We start from the raw sequence: 26,860 nt of genomic DNA on the forward strand, positions 1-26,860 counted from the left end.
TCTCATTTTCTGCAAATGTTAAAATTTTGCTTTAAATTTCAGAGACATGTTGTCAGTATTTCATAGGATGAAAGAACAATGTTCATTTTACTCAAACATACCTAAAAAGTGAATTCAGAGAAACTGATCATCTTAAATGGTCTCAATTTTGTTTTAGAGCTGCATACTTGGTAAGACTTTGGGTTTTTGCTCAGTCTTGTACAAAAAATATGGAGCTAAGATGATATTTTTGAAAAATGATTAAAACTCTTGTACATGTTGAATTATTTTGGTTTTAAGAGCATGAAGGAAGCAAAGTGGTAAGTTTTATTCCTTCCAGATCAATTAGTAACACAATAACGAGCAGCTGAAGGTTATTGGGTGCAGTGAATTATTAGACTTTGCACATATTTTAAACCAGAACCTTCTCCCTAATCTCTGCAATATGGCCGACCAAAAAAGAACAAAAACAACAACAAAAACAAAGCAAGCGAAAGCCAGATGCCCTGGTTGGCTGGGCCGTGTTTTGTCTGTGTAGGGTCAGGGTGGCGAGAGGTGAACGGACGCCTGGAGGCATCCGCTGTCTTTCTCTGTTTGCTTTTCCATGTCGAAATATGCTCCAAGTTCAGACAACAAGAGGGGAAGAGCAGCTCTTACCGTGCTCCTTCAAATGTTGGGCCCTTGAACTTGGTGCAGGAGGATCTGAGGAGCCACATAGATGGAGAAAGTTGATGTTTTGTTACTTCATTGTTGGTAAATGTATAATCTGAACATCATTATTTCCATGTGACTTTTCAAATAAATGGCTTCTGGCTCTTTTCAGTTGGAGGGGTAGTTTCAGGTTCTGCACCAATTGCAGTTTTCTTTTTTTTTGTCTGAAATGTTGCTAAGTATAGCAAGAAAATCTATTGTTAATGACTATTGTTTGGATGTGTAAGTCAAACCTCTCTAATGGGAGAGCAGAAGAGGACAGTGGCTGATTTCTAGACCGTAGCTGAGGTCGATAAGATCAGTTTCACATGCAGGTATCTGCTGATCACCAATCTCCCACAATTAAGAAATTGGTGTTGATGCATTGATTGACCGATAAATTGGTGCATCACTAGTTATAAGGAAGCAAAAACCTTTTTTTTACTGCAAATTTAGATCAGACTTTGTTACAAAAAATACTTTTTGGAAGTTGTCTTTGTTTTTTCAACTGAATTAGGGCTATTTTTGCACAGCTGAATCCAAAAAGTACATCCATTTTTCTCAACCGCGTCAGGTTTTTATGCTAATTTGATTTATGCTGACTAAATTGATGACCTTATCAGTTTCTCCCCGTTTCTATTTCTCATCCACAAAAGGTTTTAGGAGAAAAAAAACGTTTTCTAACAGAGTGTATTAATTAAATGTTACAAAATTGGATTTCTGTAAACTGAATAATAAACACTGATAAGGGTAAGTATGTAAATTGAACATTGCGTCTTCATTGTGCAAAATTCTCCGTCTCTTTTCTGTCCTGATGCGGTCTCTGCTCCTGCTCATCACTCAGAGATGCCAAATTATCAGGAAACCCATCCATATGTGAGAACAAGTTATGCTCATACTGATTGAGCAAAACGTTTGTAATTTTTATTTTTGATGCAGGACATCAAAATTACCTTAAAACAGTAAAAAAAAAAAAAAAAACACAGGCAATTTTCTTGGATGTCGACCAGCTTAATCTTAACCTGAACTTCTAGTTGACCAGTCAGTCAGTTGTTGACTGTCTGGTTTATTTTATGACTTTTTGTGGTTTTGTTTCTATGATGTGAAGCTGCTTTGTTGCTGAAATGTGCTGAAAGCATGCATATTAGTAATGCTCTCCTTTAGGGCATAAAAAGAAACAATTTGTATCACTAAGATTTAATAATATTTTAATAATATTATTTGACAAACGGCGGAGAATATCGTAGGACTTTACGGAATCTGTTATGACAGCAATAAATCTAAATTCTTATCACAAGACATTTATGAGTATTGATAAATGGCAAACGATACGATTTTGATGAATTTTGCCAAAAATGCCAAAGAACTGAACGTCTTCAAACTAAAAACCAGTTACGCTAAAACTGGCAGTGCTAGCAGTTTTTTTTCTAGCCATTTTTGCGAGATACATGCAAAACATTTTGCAAAGGAGAGATACGAACACCATAAAGAGTATCATTTTATTTGAAGTCATGTTTTCTTTGCCAATGGTTTGCAAATTGTTGACTTTTTCTACATTTTTATCTATTATTGGAGAAAATGTTTTCAACCTAAAAAATTGTTAAAAATGTATACAAATAGAAAAAATTAGTTATTTTATTTTGAATTATTTTTATGGCTCTAAACAGCTTTTTATTTTTCTTTCGATGTCTCTCAGGGTTGCAAAGTTTGCTCAACCCTTTCATAGAATCTTCCCTTACTTTTCATATGAGTCTTTAAACAATTTAAACCAAATTTGTGCTTCTTTAGACAGGAAATGGAGGATGGAGATGGTGCGACGCTAATTATCTTCCTGTGTGAAACCTGTACAAAGAGAACAGTTCGAGTACTTCCTGTCAGGTTCTCTGTCTTATAGGATGTGTCTGATTTATACAGCAATATTTCAAGAAATAATTGCTCGAATGATATTTTGTATGTAAATTTATATTGGAAAAATTAAAGAGCGCCTATATTTAACAATAAAAAATAGTTGGAAATAAACAAAGACCACAAGTAACCAAAGAAACATTTATTAATTTAACATCACCTTTTTTGAGTCGATTATAACTCAAACTCTAAAGAAAATAAGGTACACTTTAACCCTCACTCTATAAAGTTAAGGAACAAAAAATTACAACTTAATGTTCGGGAGCCTGTTAAAGTTGGTCAAACTGTAGTAAAATGGCAATTTTCATAACATGCTTGATATTTGTGTAATTTAGAGCTGAATTGGTTTAGATTTAGAGCATAAATGCAGCTGCTTCTTTCTTTCTTTTATATAAACAACACTTCTATCGAATAAATTTAAAAAATCCATGGAAATGCACAACTAAATGCAGAATCTCGTGTAATTCACTGATTCACCAAAACGCCAGCTTCCTCCAAAAAGAAAAAAGTCGAAGGTTAGCACAAGGTTGAGCAGTTTTCATGAGACGTATCAAGTTTTCGGTGAGTTTTATCAGCACACCACCAAAACTGACTGCCATGTACTTTATTGCAGATTTCTGGGACAGATTAAAGAAATAAAAACAATCAGGGCCTGATCTTTATGGAAGTGCACACAAAGTTTTACTGTTCGCAGGTTTCCTTGTGGGACATTTTTGGTGTTGGATTTTGTGGAAAAACATGAAATTTGATTGCTCAAGATGTTTTAGACATTTTATAGAAATGAAGGCAAAATACTTTCAAATACCTTGCTTTGGGCCGTCTAAATTGGAAGCAACTGTTCTTCTGTTTTTATTACTGTGGGCTACTTTCCAACATTGTTTCCAAAAAAGCAAAAAAAATATATATATATTTGATTTACATCCCATTATCAAGGGTGTCGCCTCAAAACAAGCCAGAGCTGAAATGATTAATTGCAATTAATCGATTACTGTGTTGTTAACCAAGTTAGTAATTGATTCATCGCTAACTGGCGCATAAAGACTTGCATACAGATCATTTGATTAAAAAACAATCAGAGTGGTAATTGAGCCAAAACTACAACAAATATTAATATTTTCCATTTAACATGTTTGTAAAATGTTTATTCCTTTGTCTGGAAATATGTTTTAGCCAAAGAGACTGGTTTATGTCTGGGTGAAAGAAAGATATGCAGTGTGCGCTTTCTTTTTTTTTTTTTTTTTATTATGTTAGTAGTTTTTATTTATTAATCAATTCCAAAATAATCCTAACCTTGTTATAATCATGAATATGGACTTGCTTAATCATTGATGTCGTATTAACAGGATTTTTGGGTTATTAGATATGAGTAAGATGGAAAAAGTGGAATGCAGAAAAATAAAAATAAAAAAAAACTAGAATGTGGGAGAGAATAAAAACAGATTTAATTGAAAAATCTCACACTTGAAGACAAAAACTGCTAATTTCCAGAACTGGATCGAGGCTCTTGTGCTGTAATCACTTGAATTTATGTCTGTGACTAATAATAGTTTTATTAATCAACTAATCTAAGCATTTTTCAGGATTAGTCAGTGATTATTAATCTCAGTTTTGTGTGGGCGCATCCTCTTTTCGCTGGAGAGCTGCATGTTCAGTCGCTCCTTTTCCGGCTTGCATAGGTGTTACCTTCCACATCATGTCTGTTAAGCATGATAAACAGATTTTATTATTGTTCTGTTGTATAATAAAAAAACAACAATCTAAGACATTAAATAATTTTTAAAAGCTCCAGGTTCTTGCTGGGTATTGTTTCCCCTTTCTCCCTCAGTCTCCATAATCGTGCCTTTGCGTCTGGCTTTGTCCTCCTTCTCATTACGCAGTCGGGGTAGGAGGAGGAGGAGGAGGAGGAGTGAGACGAAGGCTGGGAGTGTGTGTGCAGCTGAGTGAGACCTCCCCCATCATTTAGCCTGGTAGCAGAAGGACCACCACCACGTGACTGGCTGTTTATCGTTGCAGCAAGTCTCCTTCAGCAGACTTTCCTGCCGTCTGATGTGAAGTCTCTGACCCTATAAATGCCATGTTTGTTTTTTCCTTTTCCCCTTTTGCACAGCATTTTAACTTGTAGCCTATTTATGATTGTTTTTAAAGTAATGATGCTTTTTGCAGCTGGTTTTAAGTGCAGCCACATGGAAGAGTGGAGGGTATCACATGTATTTTCCACATGGCGTGTGAGAGCGCGCAGCAGGCGGTTCTCTGGAAGATGTAGTGGAGTAACGTTTCTGCTGCTGCTGCTGCTGCTGCTGCTGCTGCTGCTGCTGGGGGCGACGTACTCTGCGAGCTGTGTGTCAGCCTCGGTGCTATTATTAGCCCTCTTCCCTCCCTGCCCCATCCTGCAGTCCCTGGATCAGGTTACCGTAATGTTGGTGCGCTCTCCATCCATCCCAGTTAAAAACACGACAACCCCCCTCACCTCCTTTCAGCACACACCAGCATCCCCACCACCAGCTCCTCAAAACCGCTTCACTCCTGCAAAGACATGCATGCTCCGACGCTGAGTCTACCGTCGGGCCAACTTGCTACCGCTCCACAGGGAAATGGCTGTTGTTGTTAGTCGGGATCGTAAGAATGTCACGTTTTCAGTGCGTTCAGACTCAGAGAGACCGACTTACTGCGGTCAGCAGCTGCGTCTCCATTACTAATGTATATTAGACCTGTCACAATAACAATTTGGTGGCCAATTAATTGTCCCAGAAGTTATTGGGGTAAACGATAATATCGCTGTTTTGAGATCATCTTCGAGTAATGTAATAGTAATGGCATAATAATACAAGAACATGTTCTAAGAGATCAATAAACTTTAAATTCTAAAAAAGGTTGAACACCACTGGAACTGGAAGACATTTTAAATATCTAGAATAAATAAAACTGCTCGGCCCGTTGGTAGGATCACTATGGCAGTGTAACAGGTTGGCCTTTTACGGCTGGATTTTTCAGTGCAGATCGATGATATCAGGCAGAGTTTAGGTGGAACAGCAGGTTTATTCCTCCCAGCATCACAAACAATGTCACACTCTTGGTCTTACAAAAATCTCAATGTCTCAATATCTGTCTCACAGGTGAAAATTGCAATCTTAAATAGTCCCAGCTGTGACAGTTAAAACAATCTGAAAATTCATAAGATAATCCCATCTTACCCTGTTCCCCTTAATCGAATAAAAAACATTTTACTATAAACACATCAACTTCCTTTTTATAAATATTTTTTATGTTTTATCCTTACCCTTACTAAAACACCATAAAACAATACATCCCTCTCCCATTCTTCTCAATGGTCTCTCCCAGGACCTATATCATTGTCCAGCCCCTTAGGACAATATTTGTCCAAACATCCTGAAGGACACATAAAAAGACAGGTGAGTCACTATATTAGCACATTCCATACCTAATAAATTATGCACATCATTTATTTAGTTTTATCCACCAATAGCTCATTGCTCTGAGTATCAATTCCTCTCTTCACAGTTAACCACCTCCACTGGCCAATGAGGAGCAGCTGTGCAGAGCCCAGAACAAAGACTACACACCAATACCTAAAATACTCAATAAATACAATTAAAACTTCCTGAGTGCAAAATGTTATTAATTTATAGATCTACTTTAAAAGTGCAGTGCTAAATAAAGTGCATAGTGAGAAAGTGCAAATGTTTTTACAGTGCTATACAATACATTGAATAAATTAATTTAGTAATGAAGGCCTCTTCATTACAGGCAGTTATCCAGCAGCCCACTGTATTTTCCTTGCAGCAAATGGACATTTTTTGAGTCTATTTACTCCAGTTGTCGATTAATTGGTTGCTAATTTATTTCAATAGTTGATTACTCCGATTAATCGTTTCAGCCCTAAATGACATTCTGTCTCTTCAGTGATTTCTTCCTTCCTGCTTGATTATTTATTGTATCGCAGAGGAAACGCGGATTCCCGAACCTCTTAGACGTTGCTTCACCTGCAGGACGTCACCCTGCATTTGATGTCCGTCTTCTCTACTACCATCAGTTGGAGTAGGTAATTGTTGCTCTCACTGTGCTCAATCCAATCCTCGGGTAATCATAGCTGGAGCTTCTGCGAACCGAAGCAGTCATCAAGGACGGGTTTGATCTGGACTTGAAACGGGCCGAGGTTAATGGCAGGGCCTGCAGGGGCTTACGCAGCCCCTAGCTGCTCATGAAACGCAGCGAATGTAAATCTCGCCAAACTGGCGAGTTCCCAAATACTTCTGTAATTATAGTCACACCCTCCTCCTACTTTTCGTTTTGTGGGCCAGATTGGAGTCGTGTTGCCGTGTTGTGTTTTTGGGTCTGGTTCTGGCCTCTCTGTTCTGCCTTATTACCCCCGATAGCAGCACTTTCTACCTACACGCCCACTCTGAGTGGCTCGGTTCTGGCTTTCAGCTGCCTGAATAACAATGATGCTGCATACTGGCTATCTGCTGACTAATGAGTGACTGGCCTCAGCAGATTTTACCTGGCAACACGCAGCCATGCTGTATCCAGGGCAGAAACTAGCAGTTCTTGTAGTAATCAATTATTCTGACGATTAATCGAATAAAAAAAAATTGGTATCTTCTGCAGATTTTTCATTTAACAGCTTAAGCATTTTTCATTCAATATTAGAATATATTATTATGTGCAAATAAACAATTCGGTTTCTTTTTTAAAATAAAAAATAAACATTTTATAGCATTCCTCTGGCCTATGTTTGATCATTTGTAACAAAGCTTTTAACACTAATGTTTCGTAACTTGGAGTTTTTACTCTTAAGGCACAATCTGTAGATTATTTCCTGGATTAACTGATAAATAATTTAATAGCAAAATGTTATTAGGGTTAGAGATTCTTTTGACATAATTTGACCCAGGTGAACTTAAAGCTGTTCCACTTGAGGAGTTCTGGGTAGAACATATTTACAGTTTTTAATCTTAAATTCAAAATGTTTATATTTTCTTATACAGTTTTGACTTAATTACTGTTTTGTTGTTCCTGCAGCAAATTCCCTTTTTTTGAGTCTGCATATTTCAGTTAACGATTAATCAATTACTAAAATAGCTAACAATTATTTCAACAACTGATTAAGTCATAATCCATATGATTAATCGTTTCAGCCCTAGTTTATGCACATAAAATGAACTCAAACTGCATGTCAAGCTCCTAGCCTTTCAAATAATATATGATTGTAATGTTATTTCTTTTAGCGGTGTGGTGGTTCTCGTCATGTTTCAAATTTTCTGTACAGCCCCATTTGTGTAGCTGAATACATGCAAAACATTGAAAGTGTTTTGCAATACTCTGATTAAGCACATCTGACATATTTCTCTTAATTTAATGTTTGCTATGCTTTTGTTTTGTCATTAATCAGAAACAGCAAGTGGAGAAAAATCTGAAAGTCGATTTGTAATCATTGAAAGGAAATTAAATCAATAGTGTTTTTCTGTCTAGGAAGAAAACATTTCCAAACGGCGGCGTTTTGTCTGTCCATCCAGTAATTTTGCACTACAGAGACATAAAATATGTTTTTAATATCCAGAAAAATCAGGATGAACCCAGATTTCACCGTAAAATGCACTTGCAGCGTCGGCAGCCTTTTCTCCTCCTCCGTTTTATGTGCCACAGTGTGGCTGTTTGTTCACAGTTCTGCTATAAAAGCCTTGGCAGACTAAACCTGCAATGTTTTTGCTTTTATTCTCACTGTGGTCCAGAATGACTGTGATGTTCATGCTAATGTATCTTCCATTTAAGCTTTTGTTTGCCGTGCTGGTATGATTTTATTTTTTATTTGCATTAAGACGGTTCTGTTCTATATGTAGAGTTTAGTTTGAGTCCATCTCCTGGTGTTTTTCAGGATTTATTTATTTGCAGGTTTTTACAGGATGATTATTTTGTCAAAGTAATGTAAATAACCAATTGCCAGACAAACACTATTTGGTGGAAGGAATCTGATCTATAGCTTTAGAAAATAAAAATATAATCACTGTTGAATGCAGTTTGCATTCAGCTCAGTGCTTTGCAGAACCAGCTTAATTCAGTTTGGTTTGTAGGCTACATTTTCAGCAACAGGGCAATTCATAGTACTTTACATGATTAGAAAGACTATAAAACAACAAACAAGCAAGGAAAAGCATTACATTTCAGCAGCAAACGATGACGGGCTGTAAAACACAGAAACACTTCTGGACTCAAATTAGGTGGGTTTAGCCTTGATTCAAAGGAACTCAGGGTTTCAGCTGTTTTCAGGAAGTTTACTCCAGATTTGTGGTGCATAAAAGTGAATGCTGCTGCTTCTCCGTGTTTGGTTCTGGTTCTGGGAATGCAGAGCAGAACCAGAAGACCAGAAAGGTCTGGAAGGTTGATACAACAGCCGATGTTTAATGTAATTTGATTCAAAGCACGGTTTCCCCTCAGTGTATTATAAGCCTGGCGGGCCACCAGGCTTAGTTAGCATTGCTTATTTATTTATTAATCTTAAAACCTTTCAATGATACATAATTATCAAGTGAGATTTTAAAATTTCTCATCGATTTTTAAACATTTAACTCAGAAACATGACGGGCCGCTGGATAAATGATTATTTACTGCCCAACCACCAGGCTTAGCAAGTTTTCTGGGGGAAACCATGCTAAACCAGTAAATATATTTATATACTATTAAAATTATTTTAAAATTGTATTTTCTGAGCTACAGGGAGGCAGTGTCGGTTCCTTAGGCAGGGCTGTGCTCCATCTTCCTGGTTTTAGTCAGAACACCAGCAGCAGCGCTTTGGCAGACCTGTAAAGATACTCTTGCAATAATCCATGCAAATAAAGGTAAATCCATGGATTATAAGCTCAATATTTACCTTGGATATTAGTCCTTTAATCATAGGACTCTTCATGTTCTAATAAAAGGCTGTATTTGTAATTATCTTTATGTGTCTCTGAAAGTTCAGGTCAGAACCGCAAGTAATTTGGGACTATTTATGTATCGACTTGTATCTTCTTTTTACAAAATGGCTCAAATTCAGTCAGATTGAATTCAGAACATCTGTGTGAACATTAAGTCCTGGATTGAGGATTCTCAACTGGATTTAGATCAGGACTTTGACTGGGCCATTTATCCAAATAAATATGCTCAGATCTAAACCATTACATTGGACTTTCTCTTTTTTGGGATTGTTCTCCATTGTCAAGTATTTTCATTTTCTAAAGCTACAAAAATGTGCAGGCTTCAGTTCTGGCCCTCAGGTTTGTCGGAGAACAGCTTTAGTTCATTTTGTTTAGGGGCGTCGGAGTAAAGACAAATGGATTAGTTTGTGGTTGTAATATAATTTAAAAAGTAAAACACGTTGATAGAGATTTTACTGTTGGAACTGCTTAAAAACGTAAAATTAAGCACCGTGTTGAGCAGGAAGACTTTGAAATTAAAGGCAGTCTTTTATGGCATCACATTCCTGCCAGAAACTCAACAAACTTATCACAACAGTTCATTTATTAATCATGAGAGAGTATAGCTCTGGTCACAGCAGCAGCATAGCAAACTGTAGATATCCACAAATAACTTTTACCTAATAAAATAAATTAACATTTATTTTAATGTAACACAACAAGAAAAATACTTTTCTTACTCTTCTTCTTCTCCTATTAATCCAAATCTTGTGCTGATTTTCACCAGATTTTACCTGAAACAATCTGTAAATCGAGATTTAGACGTTTTTTGTTTTTGCTGCAACAAATGCATCTGCAAATGCTGGGGGGCTTCCCAGCAGTTCTGCATTTCATTTATTATGAAGAATGAAATAGTCAGCATGTTTTTACCTTGAGAAAAAGAAAACAAAAACCCGGTTGTTGCAGATGATGTACAGGCTTTTACCTTCATTCAGGAGGAGATGCAGGTTCACATTAATATGAAAATTGAACCCAGTTGGCGTTGTCAGAAATCGTTTTTCTTTCACCTGTTAGCCAGAAGAAGAAAAGGTTCTTAACCTGATTCAAACACAGTTCATGTTTCTTTTAAGTATTATAAATATTATCGTAAACTAAATATTTTTCTTTTGGTTTTTGGATGACAGTTTTTGCCATCAGTGAAAAATAAAATGTGGTATTGCATTGTTGGATGATGCCATTTCAAATATTCGTAATTTCAGTCAAATAAGAATTGATTTTATAGATGATTTGTTTCGTAGTATTTAATAAAATGGTTTATATACCTTTATGTTTTGCTGTTACTACTAGATTAACAAAAAAAAAAGCTTACTGTCGTGCTCCTTCAAAAAAAGAAATTGTCAGCTGTGAAATGTTATAAAAAGTAATTTGCGTTCATATTGAGTAATGGGGCTCTCCCAGTCCTTTTGGTAGCAGCTAATCAGTGGCGCTTCAGTTTCCTAATTTAGAATAAGCTCATTGTGGGACTTTTCAATGTGCAGAGCGGAGACTACTTCTGCTTAATGAAACTGTGTGAGTGTAAAAAAGGAAGAAGGGAAAGTTCATTCAGGGTCTTATGACTGAGGAGGGCGATCCTCATGTGACGAGCTAGCTCAGCTGTCCTGCTAGCTGCGTTAGCTCAGGTTCAGCTGGCGTTAGCCCACGCAGCACTGCGACGACTCGGCTACTCTGCTGTTGTTGTCATCAACCACATCAGAGTGAAGCTCGGTCGCATCGACCAGCACAATAGTGATAACGTGTGTGTGGGACGTTTTCCTCTCAGAGGCTGAACAGTCCCTAAAGCCGTGATTCATGCAGCCTCTTCTGGTACAATGGAAAGTTCAATAAAAATCCCTCACTTCTGATCTGCTCTGAAGAAAAGAAACACAAAAACATGTGAAAGTATCATTTCTCCCCTCCCTCGTTCAGTTGGCGGCAGACCGTGACTGAAGGTGAACCTTGTGAGCCGCGCAAGGAAAACAATGTGTGTAGCTTTTTGTACGACTGTCGGATCTCTTCCTCTCTTCGAGAGTTGTTTCTGACAGGAAGTGGCACTGAGGGTTGAAGTCCCTCTCATTGGTGTTGTGTCTTCGCTCCACAGGTGCATGATGAGCCGGCTGTGCTGTAGGCGTCTAAGCTAGTCAGGAGCCGCACCATGGCCAAACCTGGGGGCGACCGAGATGGAGCCATGGTGGATAAGCAGGCGGGGAAGAAGGTGTGTAAACACAGACACTAAAGCCTCTAAAATATAGTTAAATTGACTTAATTTTCGCCAGCTTTTAATAGACCCAAACAGATTGGTGTATAAAGTACAGGTGTGTCACGATAGCACATTTTTCTGGACAATAAATTGTCCTCGAAATTATTGCAATAAGCAATAATATTGTTTTGATACCATTTTTATCCGCTATAATGATGATGGTATGATAGTGCAAATGTTAATTTTGCGCACTGGAACTGGAAGATGTTTCTAAATATCCAAAATAAAAACAAAACAACCAAAACGACACACAGAAAGAAAAGAAAAAAAATCACAAACTGAAACCATAAATAAAAATAAACTACAATGTCTGTAAATAAGAAAACTAAAAATCAGAATGGAAATTGTAATCAAATAAAAAAGGTAAATTAAAAATCTGCTGATTTTTCATTTAAGCCTTTTTATACAATATTAGAAATACATTCAAATATACAAATACAATTATTTTATTAAAAAGAAAATAAAAATAGTCTAAAATACATTAGGATATGCATCTGTAGCTAAGTCATGTAAAATATTAAAAATGACAAAAATAAAATCTTAAAAATGACCCCAAAAAAAGCAACTTTCTGCTTGAGTTAAAAAATTTTTTTTTTTTTTTTTGTGATAGTAAAAAGTAAGTAATAGGAGATTTTCTAACAAAATCTGAACCAGGTGACGTTAAAACTAATCCACTTAATAAGTTTTTGGTAGAAAATAATTACAATCAAAGGGTTTTTTTTAATCTTAAATGCAAAATTTATGTTTTTTCTGGTATAATTATGGCTTAATTTCTGAGTGTGGCGTTCTTTAGAGTCTGTGTGCTCCAGTTAATTGCCAATTAATCAGGTTAATCACAATTAATCATTTCTAATTAAAATTCACTGTATTTGGTCATCTGTTAGCTGTTTCCAAATCCAAGTATAATGCATGGAAGTTTGCTGTTGTGCTGTGACAACATGCTAAACATCTGCATGAACGTTTCTCTAATTTGAAACCACATTTTGTGAACAAACATCCCATAAAAAACAACATCTGGCTGCCAAACAGGGAACACATCCTTGTTTCAGTGTTCTCTCTCTGCTCCATTTGACCTTTGCGTTTGAAAATCTGTAAACTTAGACCAACAGCATGACTAAAAATAGCTGGTTGGTTAAATCAATCTGTCTTGGTGCAGCTTACTTAATAAAACTGCTTGTTTTGAAGCTTTGGTTGGACAGTTTTTACTAAAACAAGTAATTCTCTGACATGCTTTTCTGTTTAGAGCGGCACATCTGCAAGCCGTTCTCCGTCTTCCTATCCTAACACACGTTTTAGTTATTCTCTGAGATAAAGCAGAGATTGTTTCTGCCCTTATTTTTAAAGCAAAAGTCCTTCATATGTTAGCGCTCTTCTGCTCTCAACATCGCCAGACGCTCCAGCTTTGCACAGCTGGCACATTTCTTCTCCGAGATCAAAGACGCGCCACACTGCAGACATTTTCTTACTGCCAGAAATGTATTTTACTGCACCAAAGTGCTTCCATAAAAGTAATGGAGCTGAAAGGGCTTTACATTCAGACAGGAGGGCTGATAAGTAACTAATGCTGCTGGTTTTACATGCATGTTTGCTCCCAACTGTATCAACTTTATATATTTTATGCAGATGTTGCGTTAATGTGTGATTGATGGAACTATTTATCTGTTGAACTGGAGGATCAACGATAAATAGATCGACCAATACTTGTATGTGAAACCGATCTTATCCACAAATCTTATCTGAAGTCTGAAAATCTGCCTCTTTTGCTCTGTTACAGCTTTGTCTCTATATGTAACGGTTTCTAAGATTAAAAAAATAAATCAAAAAAGGGCATCGGCCAGAAAACTGGAATCGGTTCAGCCCTAAATTGAACCAATCAGATGCAGCGGGTAGGATGACTTCATCTAAATATTCTGATAAAAAAGAAACGTAAATAACTAGAGCGTTTTAGGTTTTTGCTTTTGAAATAAACTTATGAACTACTTAGCAGGAGATTTAACTCAATTTTGTATCAAACACAACTATTTAAAAAGTCGCTTTATCAGTTAAATTGATGTTTTTATCTCTAATTTCTTTAAAAGCACAGCCCTTAAAAGTCTGGGGAAGCATAAAATTCAATAAAAAATTCAAGAAATGGACTGAAAACTACACTGATAAAAAATATTTGTATTTCTAGACTAGATGGATGAATGAACGGATGGATGGATGAACATTCATATGTTCATTCATATGTTCAGTTTGTCTGTCCTTCATTACAGATGTCTTTTTGAAAATGTGTTTTTAAAGTCTGTTTCAAAACAGTTAACTGAGAACTCAGGAAATTTGATCATTGATTTGTAGAATCCCAAATAACTTTCATTATTATTATTTATTTGTTTATATTATAAAACATAAAAGGCGACAAAATAAAGAAATAAAGAAAACATTAAAAATGAAGATACACATTAAAAATGACCAAATAAAATAATAAAAATGACAAAGTAGTAAAAATAAAATATGTAAAAATGAGAAAGTATAATAATAAACATGAATTCACACATATAAAAACTAGAAGTTCAAAATAAAATACACAATAAAGATATTTATAGAACATTAGTCCATCCATACTCAGGACATAGACTCGGTATATATGTCTGTTTTGGATATTTTCTGCAGTTTTGCTCAACTAATAAAATTGACAACTGTGATGAACAAAGTTTTCATATTGATGCATCTCTATGAACCAGAATATTGATGAAGAAGGCTGAAAAAACTCTACTTTTACACACAATACAGAATTATTGGTGTGAAAAATTGGCACCAGTGCAACCAGACATGATTTCTAATTGATTAATTTCCATTCAGAGATAATTGATTTTTCAATTGACTCCTAAAGGAGTCTGCAAAGACGTAGCGTTGTTGGGCTGGTATTCTGATCCTTCCTGTTGGATTTAGTTCATTTTTCTGCTTGTTTTGTTTGCTCCTGAAGCTCCGTCTGCAAGCAGTTTGTTTATTTGACTAAATAGTTGTTTGATATTCCGACTTTCCGATCCTTGAAGTTCTCTAACGACGCTCTCCGTTCCGGCAGAGCAAAGACAAGCTGTCGCCTTTCACCAAAACTCCGAAGTTGGACCGGAGTGAACTGCTGGGAAAGGAAGGGAAAGCCAAGTCTTCCATGAAGCGCAAGCTTTCCTTCACCACAAGTCCGCCCCGGACGGAGGAGCGAGACTCGGACACCGGTAAGCCCAGTCGCTGCCTCACACTGCCTTTCAGCTGGCTCGCTGCCATGTCCCCACGCTGCCACCTGGTGGATCCGCTGGGTTTTAAACATCCAAACGAGGTCAGAATCTGCTGGTGGACTCCAGAGATTGTTCTAATTGTAAAGTTGGAAAGAGCTGCACTGATATGTGCAGCTATAATCTGAAATTATGATGCACCATGATATATTTTAGCATTAAAGTGGAAAATGACAAAGAAGTGATGATTGGTGAATTAAATTAAAATCTTGATGTAATGATTTGATTGGAGAGCAAAAATATTCTATAAAAGTATTGACTGCTTTATGGATGTTGTTGTTCTTTTCACTTTAATCAACCAAATTTATTTGAATAAAACATTTTAGCAAAGTGCTTCACATCATACCTATAAATGTAAATTACCAGACTAAACACAAAAAGCCTTTTTTAATCATGATCTACTTCAGTAAGATTTAAAAAAACTTCCATATCTCATTAATATCAAGAAAAAAAAATTTTTAAACTAAATTCTGAATTAATTATATTTTTGAGTCATTTTTCCTCGTCAGAGCAAGAAGTCACTGGTTTTGAACCAGTGTGACGACATGAAGTAGGCTAAAACACCAAATCAGATTCTGAATACGATTAGTTGATGTTTTGGTTCTGATTTGCTTCTTCAGGACCTTAAAAATCCAAACGTACCTGGATTTTAAGGACAGTGATATACATTAGGATGGTTGAAAAACAAAACAAAATGAGGGTTTTAGAGTCAAACTCAACTTGGATGTGATCTTTCACATTTAAGTAGAGTTTGTGAGGCAGGAACGTAAACCAGCATTCATGGTGGAAATCCTCCTAATGTCGTTTAATTAGAGCAATTGGGACAAAATTCCTCCAGTGACATTAGAGCCTGGATGGGAGTTGATACCAGCATTTATAACTGATATTTTCACACTAAACATGTTTTTTTCTCAATTTAACAAGTTAAATCAATTAAATGTCTCGTCAGATAAAATTACTACAAATATTTGTATTTTCTAAATGCCAGAAAACCTATAGTGAATATTTTTTAAAGATTTTTATGTCATTTTCTTTTACCTCAAGAATATTTGTTTGGGTTGTTTTAATGAAATGATTATCTATTACTCCTGGTGGCTCAGTGACTTATTGATCTGTGATTGAAGTAAAGGCTGGTATGTTTTTTTTTTCTTACATTAAACAGGTATTAAACTTTTTCTTAGCCTGAGAAAAGACGTTAGCAGCTCAGCCTCTCACGGCTAGCTAAGCGAGGTTCATTCACTTTTTGGTTACCTAGCAACAACCTGTTGAGTAAGATGCGCATCAGCAGTTTCAGGTTTTGCCATCGTGTCTCATACCTGCTTAAAAAAAACATAAAAACATTGTGGAATGAAAACTGTGGAAAAGAGGAAAACTCACACTGCCAGTTTGGCTGCCAGATATTCAAATAAAAAATTTTATCAACAATATTGATTGTTGATTAATATTGTTGATCAATATAACACAAACAGCAGCCTGGGAATGATGAAGAATCTAGTTTTGGTATAGGAGGCGGGGGCCCCAAATGAAAATCTGCTTAGGGCCCCAAAAAGGCTTTCTATGTCCCTGACAGTGATTTATTGAATCAGTTGTTTTTATTCTTTTTTTTTTTTTGTGCTGGAAAAGTTTGGAAACTTAACCTTGAAAATGCTTGAGAAGTGCTTGAATTTCGCTGTGGGAAAAGTAAACACACCCTGGACCTGATGAGTAAGTCGGTGTGTGTAGCTCAGCTGTTGCGACAAAGCAAAGCGCATGTTTACACGCACCTTAAGCCCTCCTCTGTGGAGCGCAGCGTGGCGCTGTGTGGTCCTCCTGCTGAACGCAAGCCTCCGGTTCAGATGTGATTTATGTGCTGCAGAGGCCTGAAAGGTAAACTGGCTTTGAGGGCGGCGGTTAGCGGCGCGGCTGACGGGAGGAAGCGAACGGCCGCCTGATTGGATCGCCTCTCCTGCCTCCTGTGTTGCCATGACTCATAATCTGCAGCGCGGAGCGTGCCGCTGCGCCTGTCTGTGTCTGACTACATGTGCAACGAGGAGGGTGTGAGAGCATGAGCGTTAATGCAGTGCTTTCCCAAACCCCCCTCCCCACCCTGTTGCTCTTTCCCTCCCTCTCTGCTTTGCACTGTAGATGACTCAGACCCAGGCCAGTCGAGTGAGACCTGGGGAGAGAGATTAGTGCCCCCCTGCAGGATATACGCAGGTAACTGCTGCAGCCCGCCCCTCCCCTCCCTGTTGCTGTCCTCTTCGAGTACCTGGAGAAGTTGCCACCTCACCGCCACCTTCTTCAAATGTGTGCAGCAAACACTCTGGTTTGTGCTGCCATCATTTTACAGATATTAATAAATGTTTTCAGAGGTCAAACACATTTACAAAATCAAGCAAATTTACCCTCAAGTCATATGTGAGTGAACAAGTATGGAGCATGATTACTGTCGATAAAGATGTACCACTCTACAGGTGCACCAGCTGCTGATTTTGACCCACACCAATTTTTTTTATCATTTTGTCTGAAATGTTGCTAAATATAGCAAGAAAGTCGCTGAACTGGCGACAGTGGAATTTCGACTCGTACTAATGTTGCACCGATAAATCATCTGAGCCGATAAATCAGATACAATGGATATCGTTGACCAAACTTTGGATGCACCAATAAATCATTGCACCCCTGGTAGGAGTCTAAATGCATAATGCAAGTAAAAAAAAACGGGTGCACTTACTTATCGCCACCAATTTCCTTAATTTTGGTGATCGGTGATCAGCCGATAATTCCACGGATACATACGTGTGAAATCAGAGATTTTACTTGCGAGAATAAAATTTCACAAGTTACAAAGTCGCAATTCTGCAACAATACAAGTACAAATCACAAGTTAACGAGGGATTTAAAATCCGTCAAAACGTGGAACTTTTCCGCCAAAAAATCCGAAAATACTGACGGTTCCAATTTTACAGGTTACAAAATTACAACTGTGCAACAATACAAAGTCAAATTTACGATTAGAAATCTGTGAAAATCGAACGCCTCGCTCTAGCTAAGGTAGCAGAGCTCGCAGTGCATTGTGGTCTGGGGTTGCCATGTTGCAGGCAGCAGTTTGTTTTTATTTTTTCATCGTTGGGTTCGGTGCTGTGAGAGTGTGAGGTTTTCTCAGCTTTGCGTACAGAGACCGCTGTCAGGAAATGGCTGGTATTTTGGGATGTTGATTTGGGGAAAGTTCCACGTTTTGACGGCTCAACGCCGCCGTCTTCAATCAGAAACAGATTTTACATCCCTTGTAAAATTGTGATTTGTACTTGTCTTGTTCCAGAGTTGTCACTTTCTAACTTATAAACTTGTATTCTCACAGATAAAATCTCTTGATTTCTCATCAAATCTTAAATTTGTGAACAATTGTTGGATTGTTTCATGGAAATCTTATGTTTTTGTATTACAAAAAAATCCATAAATCAATCAAATGTTGAACAAAGTTAAATTGATTGATATAAATGTTTTTGTTTTTGAAATGATGTGCAGGTTGATCTCTGGTTACATCTGCAAATGTTCTCTTTTCTTTTAAGTATAAAATCACAAGTGAACATTTTTGCTGCACAAACTCATTTGATTTTGTAAATGTGGACAGGCTGCTTGACCTTTGACCTCTGGCAACATTTATTCACATCTTTTGAAATGACAGCAGTGCAACCGAGAATTTTTGCAGCACAAAATCTGAAGAAGTTGTGGGTGGGGATTTGTCCAACTTCACTTTATTTTATTTATTTTTTTCTTCAAGTCAAAACTTGCTGCTGCTGCTGCTCCAAACACACACACACACATGCACACACATGCACACGCACATGCACGTGTGTGTTTTCGCCTTGCATCTGCCCCAATTACAGCTCAGCATGTCTGTGTTTAGCACCGATCGGAGACGGGGCGGGCGGGGGGACGCCATCGACGCTTGACTGACCTCGGAGAATGCCGTTTTATTTTTTCTGTCTTGTTTTTTCCGAACCTCATGCTTGTCATCTGTTTCTCAGCGAATTCGACAGATACAAGAGAGGAGGAGGAAAAACGGTTCACCTTCTCACTGATCGGGGTAAAAACGAAGATCTGTCTTTAATTTTTTTAATTGTTTGTTCGATTCTGTTGCAGATAAAGACGGACCAGAGAAGAAGAAGGTGAAGAAGGAAGCCGGCAGCAGAAGGTCCAAGTCCTCCAACCTGTTGTTCGGCTATCCGCTGTCGGAGCGCAAGCAGATGGCTCTCCTCATGCAGATGACGGCCAACAGTCCAGGTCTGTGGCTCTGACCTTTCACCCCGTTCACTTCAGACAATGTGATTCATTCGTCTGAACCGCCTGTGAATCATTTGTTCATCGGATCTTTACTGGTTCCCAGAAGGAGTCAGGATGATCCGGTTAGACTGAGTCACTGGAGAAGATTCAGGAAAATAAACGATTCCAGATTTTGTTCACAATTAAGAGAGAAATCCACCAAAATCTCCGTTCAGATGTTTGTTTATCCGTCTGTTTTCCCAGGTATCTGATTTTCCTTCCTTCTTCTTTCCTTCCTTCACTTTTTTCTTTGTTCTTCTTTGTCTTTCCTTTGTTGTTTCTTTCTTCTGTTCCTCCGTATTTTTCTCCATCCCTCCCATGCACCAGATTTCTTTTTCTTTCTTTTCTTTTCTGTATAACTTTCCAAAAGTAAAAAAAAAAAAGACCCAATTCCTTCCAGCTGCAAAGCGTCCAAAACCAGAGGGAGTAATTATCCAAAATTCAACGCCTCAACCAGAAAAATAAAAGTAAAAAAAAAAAAGAAGAAACCAGAGCTAAGATATTTGATCTGCTGCCACGTTCTGCTAACATGAACAAAGTAAATTTTAAAAATTCTGCTGCGTCTTTCAGTGATTATTCAAAATATTATGACAAATCAACACAGAAACGTCTCATTTTACATCCATCAGAGCTGTGAGTCGTTGGCGACGTGGACTTTGAATTTCACTGCGATATTTTGGGGCATGATTGCGATAAACGATAACAATGACAATTAAAAGCTTTTTGAATTTTTTTAGGTAACAGTTTGGCTGCAGAGCACAGCCTTCACCGCCAAACAAGTTCAAAACATTTCATCTGAAATTGACGACTTTAGAACGTCGGTTACTTTAGGAAAGTGAGATTTTCTGAATGTACAGATATTTATTGATGCTTTTGTGGATCAAATAGTGGAGAAAATAAGTAAAAATAATACTGAATACGGTCAGTTTTGTTTTTTATTTAACTTAAGTGAAACAATGACAACAATAATCTTGATTTTTATATATGTTGTAGCAGATTCATTTTCAAGTCTTTTACACTATTGGAAATGCATGAAAATAAAACACATTTCTTTTATTAATTAAGAAAATAAAACATTTTATTGCCTAAAAAAAATTTACATAGCATTCCTTTAGTGATTTTTAGCTGAACAAATATGTTCAAAAATTGACAAAGGTTTTTTTTCTTAAATGCAAAATGTTTTAATGTATAGCGTTCGGTGAGAGAGTTCACTGTCTGGTGGAGGTTGAGCGGCGCGACGTCTGTGAAATATTACTACCAGTAGCACATGGCAGCGGTCCAAGAGCGAGAGCAGAACCAGCGTTTTGCATCGCCAGCTTGAAGACTTGAATTATTTTTCGGGTTAGTTGTTTAGTTCTCTGACCGTGATGCGAATCCAGGTGAGTGTTGGTAGCTGTGCGCTGCTCTGCCTGCTGTCTGGCCGCTCCAGATGTCATTTTTTCCTTCCGTTGATGCTTGTTTCTTAAATGCTATATTAGATTTGTTGTGTTGATGTATTGTCATGCTTCACCCCGAGGTAATTTTCCTCTGCAACACGCAAACTTCCCCATTCACTCGGAGCGATATAGTTCAAAGCAACAGGATTTGTTGCTACATGCGTGCCCAGTGTGAAGGAAAGAGGAAATTAGCTGCACATGCAGGCTGAGAAGTGAGATACAGGTGATCGTTTTGGTGATTGGCAACAAGAGACATCTAGTAAATCTGATCACCTCTTCCCTGTGTGCAGACTCGACGCCCAGCCATCCCTCGCAGACGACGCCTGTGCAGAAGAAAGTCCCCAGCAGCGCCTCGTCTCGCCAGAAGGACAAAGTCAACAAGAGGAACGAGCGCGGGGAGACGCCCCTCCACATGGCAGCGATCCGCGGAGACGCCAAGCAGGTCAAAGAGCTCATCAGCCTGGGAGCTGACGTCAACGTCAAAGACTTCGCAGGTAGAAAACCCTTTAGCGGCTTCATTACGTCTGAATGGCTGCGGATGACGAGAAGTGGCGACTCTGAGAGGAAACAGGAAGCAGTCAGGATGCCTCCCAGGGCTGGTGCTGTTTCTGCAGAACGATTTGCAGCTGCGACTTCTGATTGGTCCGACGTTTCCTCCCGCTCCCCCCAGGTTGGACTCCGCTTCACGAAGCCTGTAATCTGGGTTACTACGACGTGGCGAAGGTCCTGATAGCAGCAGGAGCAGAGGTGAATACGCAGGGTCTGGACGACGACACGCCGCTTCACGACGCCTCCAGCAGCGGCCACAAAGACGTAAGAGCCAGTCGGGACGTTTGTCCACAGCTGAAGTCTGAAGACCAGATTTCTGATTGGAATGATGACATTAAAACCTTTAAGCATCAGTTTAAGACAAAAGATTTCTGAATTTATATCTATCAGTACAAAGATCAATATTACTGGAGTTTTTGATAAGTTCCATTGTTCCTACGGTTAGTGAAACTTTCAGTATGATGCGAAATAGCAATTCTGGGCATTCAAGCAATGAAATGCATATTTCAATCTCAATATGTTGTTTTATTTCTTTGAATCAACCATTCTGTGTAACCATTGTTTTTTCATAATATTTTGTGGCTAAATACCACAAAATACCTTCGCTGCACAGGCTCATGAGTTACTAGCTGCTTTCATATGATATGAAATCAGTTTCACAAGTTAAATGTTTCAAATGCAGCTAAATTGAGAAATATTCCTTTACTGCAAATAAATTTGCTCAATCAATCCAGTTTTAAAGAAACTGAGAACTAGGTCCTTTTAAAATTTTGAGTCAACAATAACATTCATTCCCAACAAAAATAACATCTTTTTAATATTTGATTTTCTTGGCCTGCAAGTCCTTGAGCAATTTTCAATTTTGGCTGATATGACAGAAAGTTTGCTTCACTGTGTTTTCCTAGGAGCTTTTAACCTTTCACTACAAAATATTGTAGTATTAGGGTCCATATTTATGTAACTTCTTATTTATCCATTTCTTGTATGATATTTTTTGTCATTTGAAAAAGTCTTTTCATTCAAAGCTGTACAATTAAAATGCAGAATTTGCTATTTCTCCGATTACACATATTGCTTCTTAATACTAGTGTTATTATAATTAGTTAGTTGCCTGGTGTTGCTAAAAACATCAAACCCAAAACAGTAGAAATAACTTAGAACTTTGTTGACTTGTGTTCTACTGTTATTATTATTTACAATTCTATTTATTTTTATTATTATGCATTTTTTTCTACAAGGAATAACCAAATATTCCCTTGGATCTATTAACAAATAGTTGTGAAGCTAATTAGCTTCATTAGCTCATCAGCGTTCCTTCAGCTTGCAGATCGAGTGAAAAATGTTATTGATGAACCTCATATATTAAACGTATTTGAATTGAAAAAATCTAAACATTTGAGCATCACTTGAAGAAAATCCCTTTTGTACCATGACTTTTTGTTTTCCATAAGCAAACCTCAGTATTTGTTTTTACTCACTATTTAAGTCTTTTTGTTTTTCCTTCAACCTGCAGATTGTGAAACTCCTCCTCCGTCACGGCGGAAACGCTTTCCAGGCCAACAAGCGCGGCGAGCGTCCGGTGGACGTGGCCGACTCCCAGGAGCTGGAGCTGCTCCTGAAAGGAGAGGCGCCGCTGTCCGACCAGGACGACAGCTCCTCAGGTGAGCAGAGAGGCTTTCACCTGACATCTTTCATTACTTTCATCTTTTATTTTCCTACTTTTGTCTTTTGTCTGTGGTTGTTGTTAACCTTACCTTTTTGTCTCTCTCTCTTGGCTGTATTGTTTTGTTTGCATTTCTTTCTAATTCATATAAATCACTTTGAAGAGTTGCTGAAATTGTGCTGTGTAGTTAAAATTAGATGACTTGAGCTACTCGGCAGCCTGAGACGTTCCTGTATTGTCGTATTTTACAAATGTCGTAGAAAATTGTGTTTTTCCCACATTATTAAACTTTTTGTTCAGACACAAAACAAAATTTAAATTTTATTTATTTTTGGGGGCGGGGAGTTTATTTGAAAGACTGTCCGCCCTCTTGATACAAGGCTTTAAGGAAATCAATAGTCAATCAATAAGATTACTCAACTTTAAGTTAACCAAATTAAAACCTTTCTGCCACAAAATTGACAATAATTCAGTTCAAAAAGTAAAACTCCTATAAAGTCCATTGCATCAAAAACTGATTTATAGCCGTGTTTATTTGTGTAAATTAAAGTGTTTATGGGCCACAGCTAATGAAAAACCAGCAAATAGTTTCTCAGAAAATTAAAAGTTTAATGTAGAAATTTAATAAATAAAGGTTTTGTTTCGACCTACACAATCAACTGCAGCTGGAGTCCACATCTTGTGAATGTCCCCAAAATTCTTGTATAGGTTTTGATTTATTCACGTTTTCCTTCCACTAAACTTTCTTTTAGCTGTTGGAACGATTATGTATTGTTGCTTGTTGTTGCAATTTCTTGTGGAGGATTTTCATGACTAGACGGGCATCCAGTCAGCAGCATTTATTAGTTTTCATTTTTCAAATGATGCAGAGATGCTCCAAGCTCTTCCCTTCAGACCAGATCTACAAAAAAAAAAAAAAACAAATGTTCTACATGTTCTGGTCAAATATGTATAAAAATCCTTTTTATCGCTTCATTAGCTGAAAGCAGTAATCATCAAAATAACAGACTTGTTTGAAAATATGCTTTTCACTTTGAGTTTTGAATGTTTCCAACAGTTTTCCAGTTTGTTGTAATGCGTCTGTAACACTCGCGACGTGTTAACAGTTAAAACAACAATAATAGGACCAGTGCTAGGTTCGGCTGCTGGAGTGGAAATTGAGCTAGTATATAAATGACCACAGACAAGGGAAAGTAAGTTTAACTGCCGGCTTATTATTAGTTGGAAAAGAAAAAAAAAAAAGAACAATAGACGATATATAAATACAAACAATTGACAACCAATAACACAAAATCAATTCAAAATAATTTCCTGTTCTTCCAGAATAATCCCTGTTTGAACTTTTAAACCTAATGTTTGGTTTTAAGGGATGTTGTTTATTTAACCTAAATTATAGTTCTAATTTAGTTTGAACTAAGGAGGTTAATCTAATTAATTTTATTCTTTTAAATTCTATTTTAGGTGTTTAGTTTATTTTAAGAGATTATGATATAAATATAGTTTTAATCTCCTATTTTAACTAACTCTGGTTTCTAATTTTACCCAACAAAAAAATGTACAATCCACACCAATAATGTGCGTGAATACAATTCAAAGGAAAAAATAAAACACAATAATAATAATCCAGTAAGATACTGAACAATTTGTGCTTCAATCAGTCTTTCCTTGTGGTGATTTTGAAGGTTGATCCTGGTTCTCTGGATCCGCTGGTTCTCTGGATCCGCTTTTCTGGGTTCCTGGGTCAACGGCTCGCCATCGTAGTCCAATTCGGCAATTTTGCTCGGAATTCCCGGTCGGCTTCAGTAGGACTTAGATGGCGGCGCGTGTAGACGCAGCGGCTCGGAGCTCCCGTGTTTTCGTTTTTGTTAGCCTGTTTTTATTGATGTCTTCGCTCAACACACTACTGGAAGCCTTGACAACTTATAGCAGATCAGAACTGTGGAACATAGGGGCACAGTTTGGACTTCACACACCCACCAAGCTGGACTTTATTCCTCCAGAGCTGCTTCGAACACCTGGAACTATGATCATTCCCCCCCCTGCTGCGAAGGCGACGGAGGAGGCAGCGCAAACAAAAGAGGGGCAAGAGAGCCGGCGTGCGTGCAAGGCTACAAGCTAACCCTCACAGACCGGCCCTCCCCAGCCTCTTCCTCGCCAACGCCAGGTCCCTCGTCAACAAAATCGACGAGGTGCGACTCCGAATTATCTCTCGCCGGATGGACAGCTGTGTGACTGTTGTCACAGAGACCTGGCTGGATGAAAACATCCCAGACTCAGCGGTGGAGATAACGGCTCTGTTCCGGGCGGATCGGACGGCAGCTTCGGGTAAGAGCAGAGGCGGAGGTTTGGCACTGTATGTACACAATGCCTGGTGTACAGCCACACACTCTGTCGGCACATTCTGCTCTCCTGACTTGGAATATCTGGCGGTGAAATGCAGACCCTTCAAGTTGGTGAGAGAACTCTCGTCCATTGTGATCGTGGCCGTCTACATACCACCGCGGGCTAATGCTAAGTTAGCATTAGAGGAGCTATACTGCCTGATCAGCGGGCAGATGAACTCCAACCCGGAGGCGGCCATGATTGTGGCGGGGACTTTAACCACGTGGAACTGAAGGCTGTGTTTCCCAAATTCCACAAGTTCATAAACTTTCCCACCAGAGACAATAACATTTTGGATCAGGTTTACTGCAATACCCCCGGAGCCTACAAGGCTGTAGCAGGTCCACATCTGGGCATGTCTGACCACATCTCAGTGGAGCTGATTCCTGTCTACAAGCCTCTGGCCTGCAGAACTAAGCCGACCACCAGAATAGTTCAGGTCTGGACTGAGGAGGCCTCCTCTGCACTTCAGGACTGCTTTGAGCACACAGACTGGAGTGTGTTCAGGGACGGAGCAGACTTGGAGGAATACTCATCGTCCGTTCTGTCCTATATTCAGTTCTGCACTGATGCTGTCCTACCTGTTAAGACCATAAAAGTGTTTCCAAACCAGAAACCATGGCTGGACAGCACAGTACGGGCCCTGCTGAAAGCCCGGGATGCTGCCTACAGATCTGGAGACAGGTTGGCTAATAGCAGGGTCCGGTCGGAACTGAAAAAAGGAATTAAGCAGGCCAAGCTCCAGTACAAACAGCGGATTGAGGAACACTTCATCAACAACAACCCAGTAGCATGTGGAGAGGCATCAGGACCATGACAGACTACAAACACAGCACTCAGCTGACCAGCCGCGACCCCACCCTGCCTGACGCCTTAACAGCTTCTTTGCCCGCTTTGACACAGTGGGCAGCAGAGAAGCTGTACATCTACCCCGACTGGAAGAGCAGTACCAGCCTCTCGTCCTGCAGCAGCACCAGGTGACGTCCACCCTGAGGAGGATCAACACCCACAAAGCTACAGGACCGGACAAGGTGTCAGGCCAGACGCTGAAAACGTGCGCCGACCAGCTGGCAGGAGTGTTTCTGGACATTTTCAATCTGTCCCTGCAGTTCACCATGGTTCCTGAGTGTCTCAAGTCTTCCACCATCATCCCTGTACCGAAGAAGACGACCATCACCAGCCTGAACGATTACCGGCCCGTCGCTCTGACCCCGGTGATCATGAAGTGCTTTGAGAGGATTCTTCTGAGGTACATCAGACACTTCATCCCTGCAGACCTGGACAGCCTCCAGTTCGCCTACAGAGCAAACCGGTCAACAGAGGATGCTGTCTCCATCACTCTGCACACAGCCCTGACCCATCTGCAGCATCCCAACACCTACGTCAGGATGCTATTTGTAGACTTCAGCTCAGCATTTAACACCGTCATCCCAGACAAGCTGGTGCTGAAGCTACTCAAGGTGGGGCTGCCT

At 38.6% G+C, this 26,860-nt stretch overlaps 1 protein-coding gene across 3 annotated transcripts in view; it reads left to right on the forward strand.

The window, feature by feature from the left end:
- The window catches only part of ankrd12 (ankyrin repeat domain 12), a 58,227-nt gene that overhangs the window by 15,688 nt on the left and 15,679 nt on the right, over positions 1-26,860 (forward strand). For 2 of the 3 annotated variants that reach the window (XM_055058282.1, XM_055058283.1), the window contains exons 2-8: positions 11,623-11,736; positions 14,846-14,996; positions 17,178-17,249; positions 19,179-19,319; positions 21,085-21,288; positions 21,465-21,607; positions 22,857-23,004. In XM_055058282.1, the coding sequence (XP_054914257.1) occupies positions 11,677-11,736; positions 14,846-14,996; positions 17,178-17,249; positions 19,179-19,319; positions 21,085-21,288; positions 21,465-21,607; positions 22,857-23,004 (919 nt within the window). In that variant the 5' untranslated portion in view covers positions 11,623-11,676. The remainder of the gene's footprint in view (positions 1-11,622; positions 11,737-14,845; positions 14,997-17,177; positions 17,250-19,178; positions 19,320-21,084; positions 21,289-21,464; positions 21,608-22,856; positions 23,005-26,860) is intronic. The other variant, XM_055058284.1, reaches the window with a different exon arrangement.

The sequence above is a fragment of the Poeciliopsis prolifica genome, unplaced genomic scaffold (genome assembly GCF_027474105.1).
Source record: "Poeciliopsis prolifica strain line A6 unplaced genomic scaffold, Auburn_PproV2 SCAFFOLD050, whole genome shotgun sequence".
Lineage (NCBI taxonomy): Eukaryota > Metazoa > Chordata > Actinopteri > Cyprinodontiformes > Poeciliidae > Poeciliopsis > Poeciliopsis prolifica.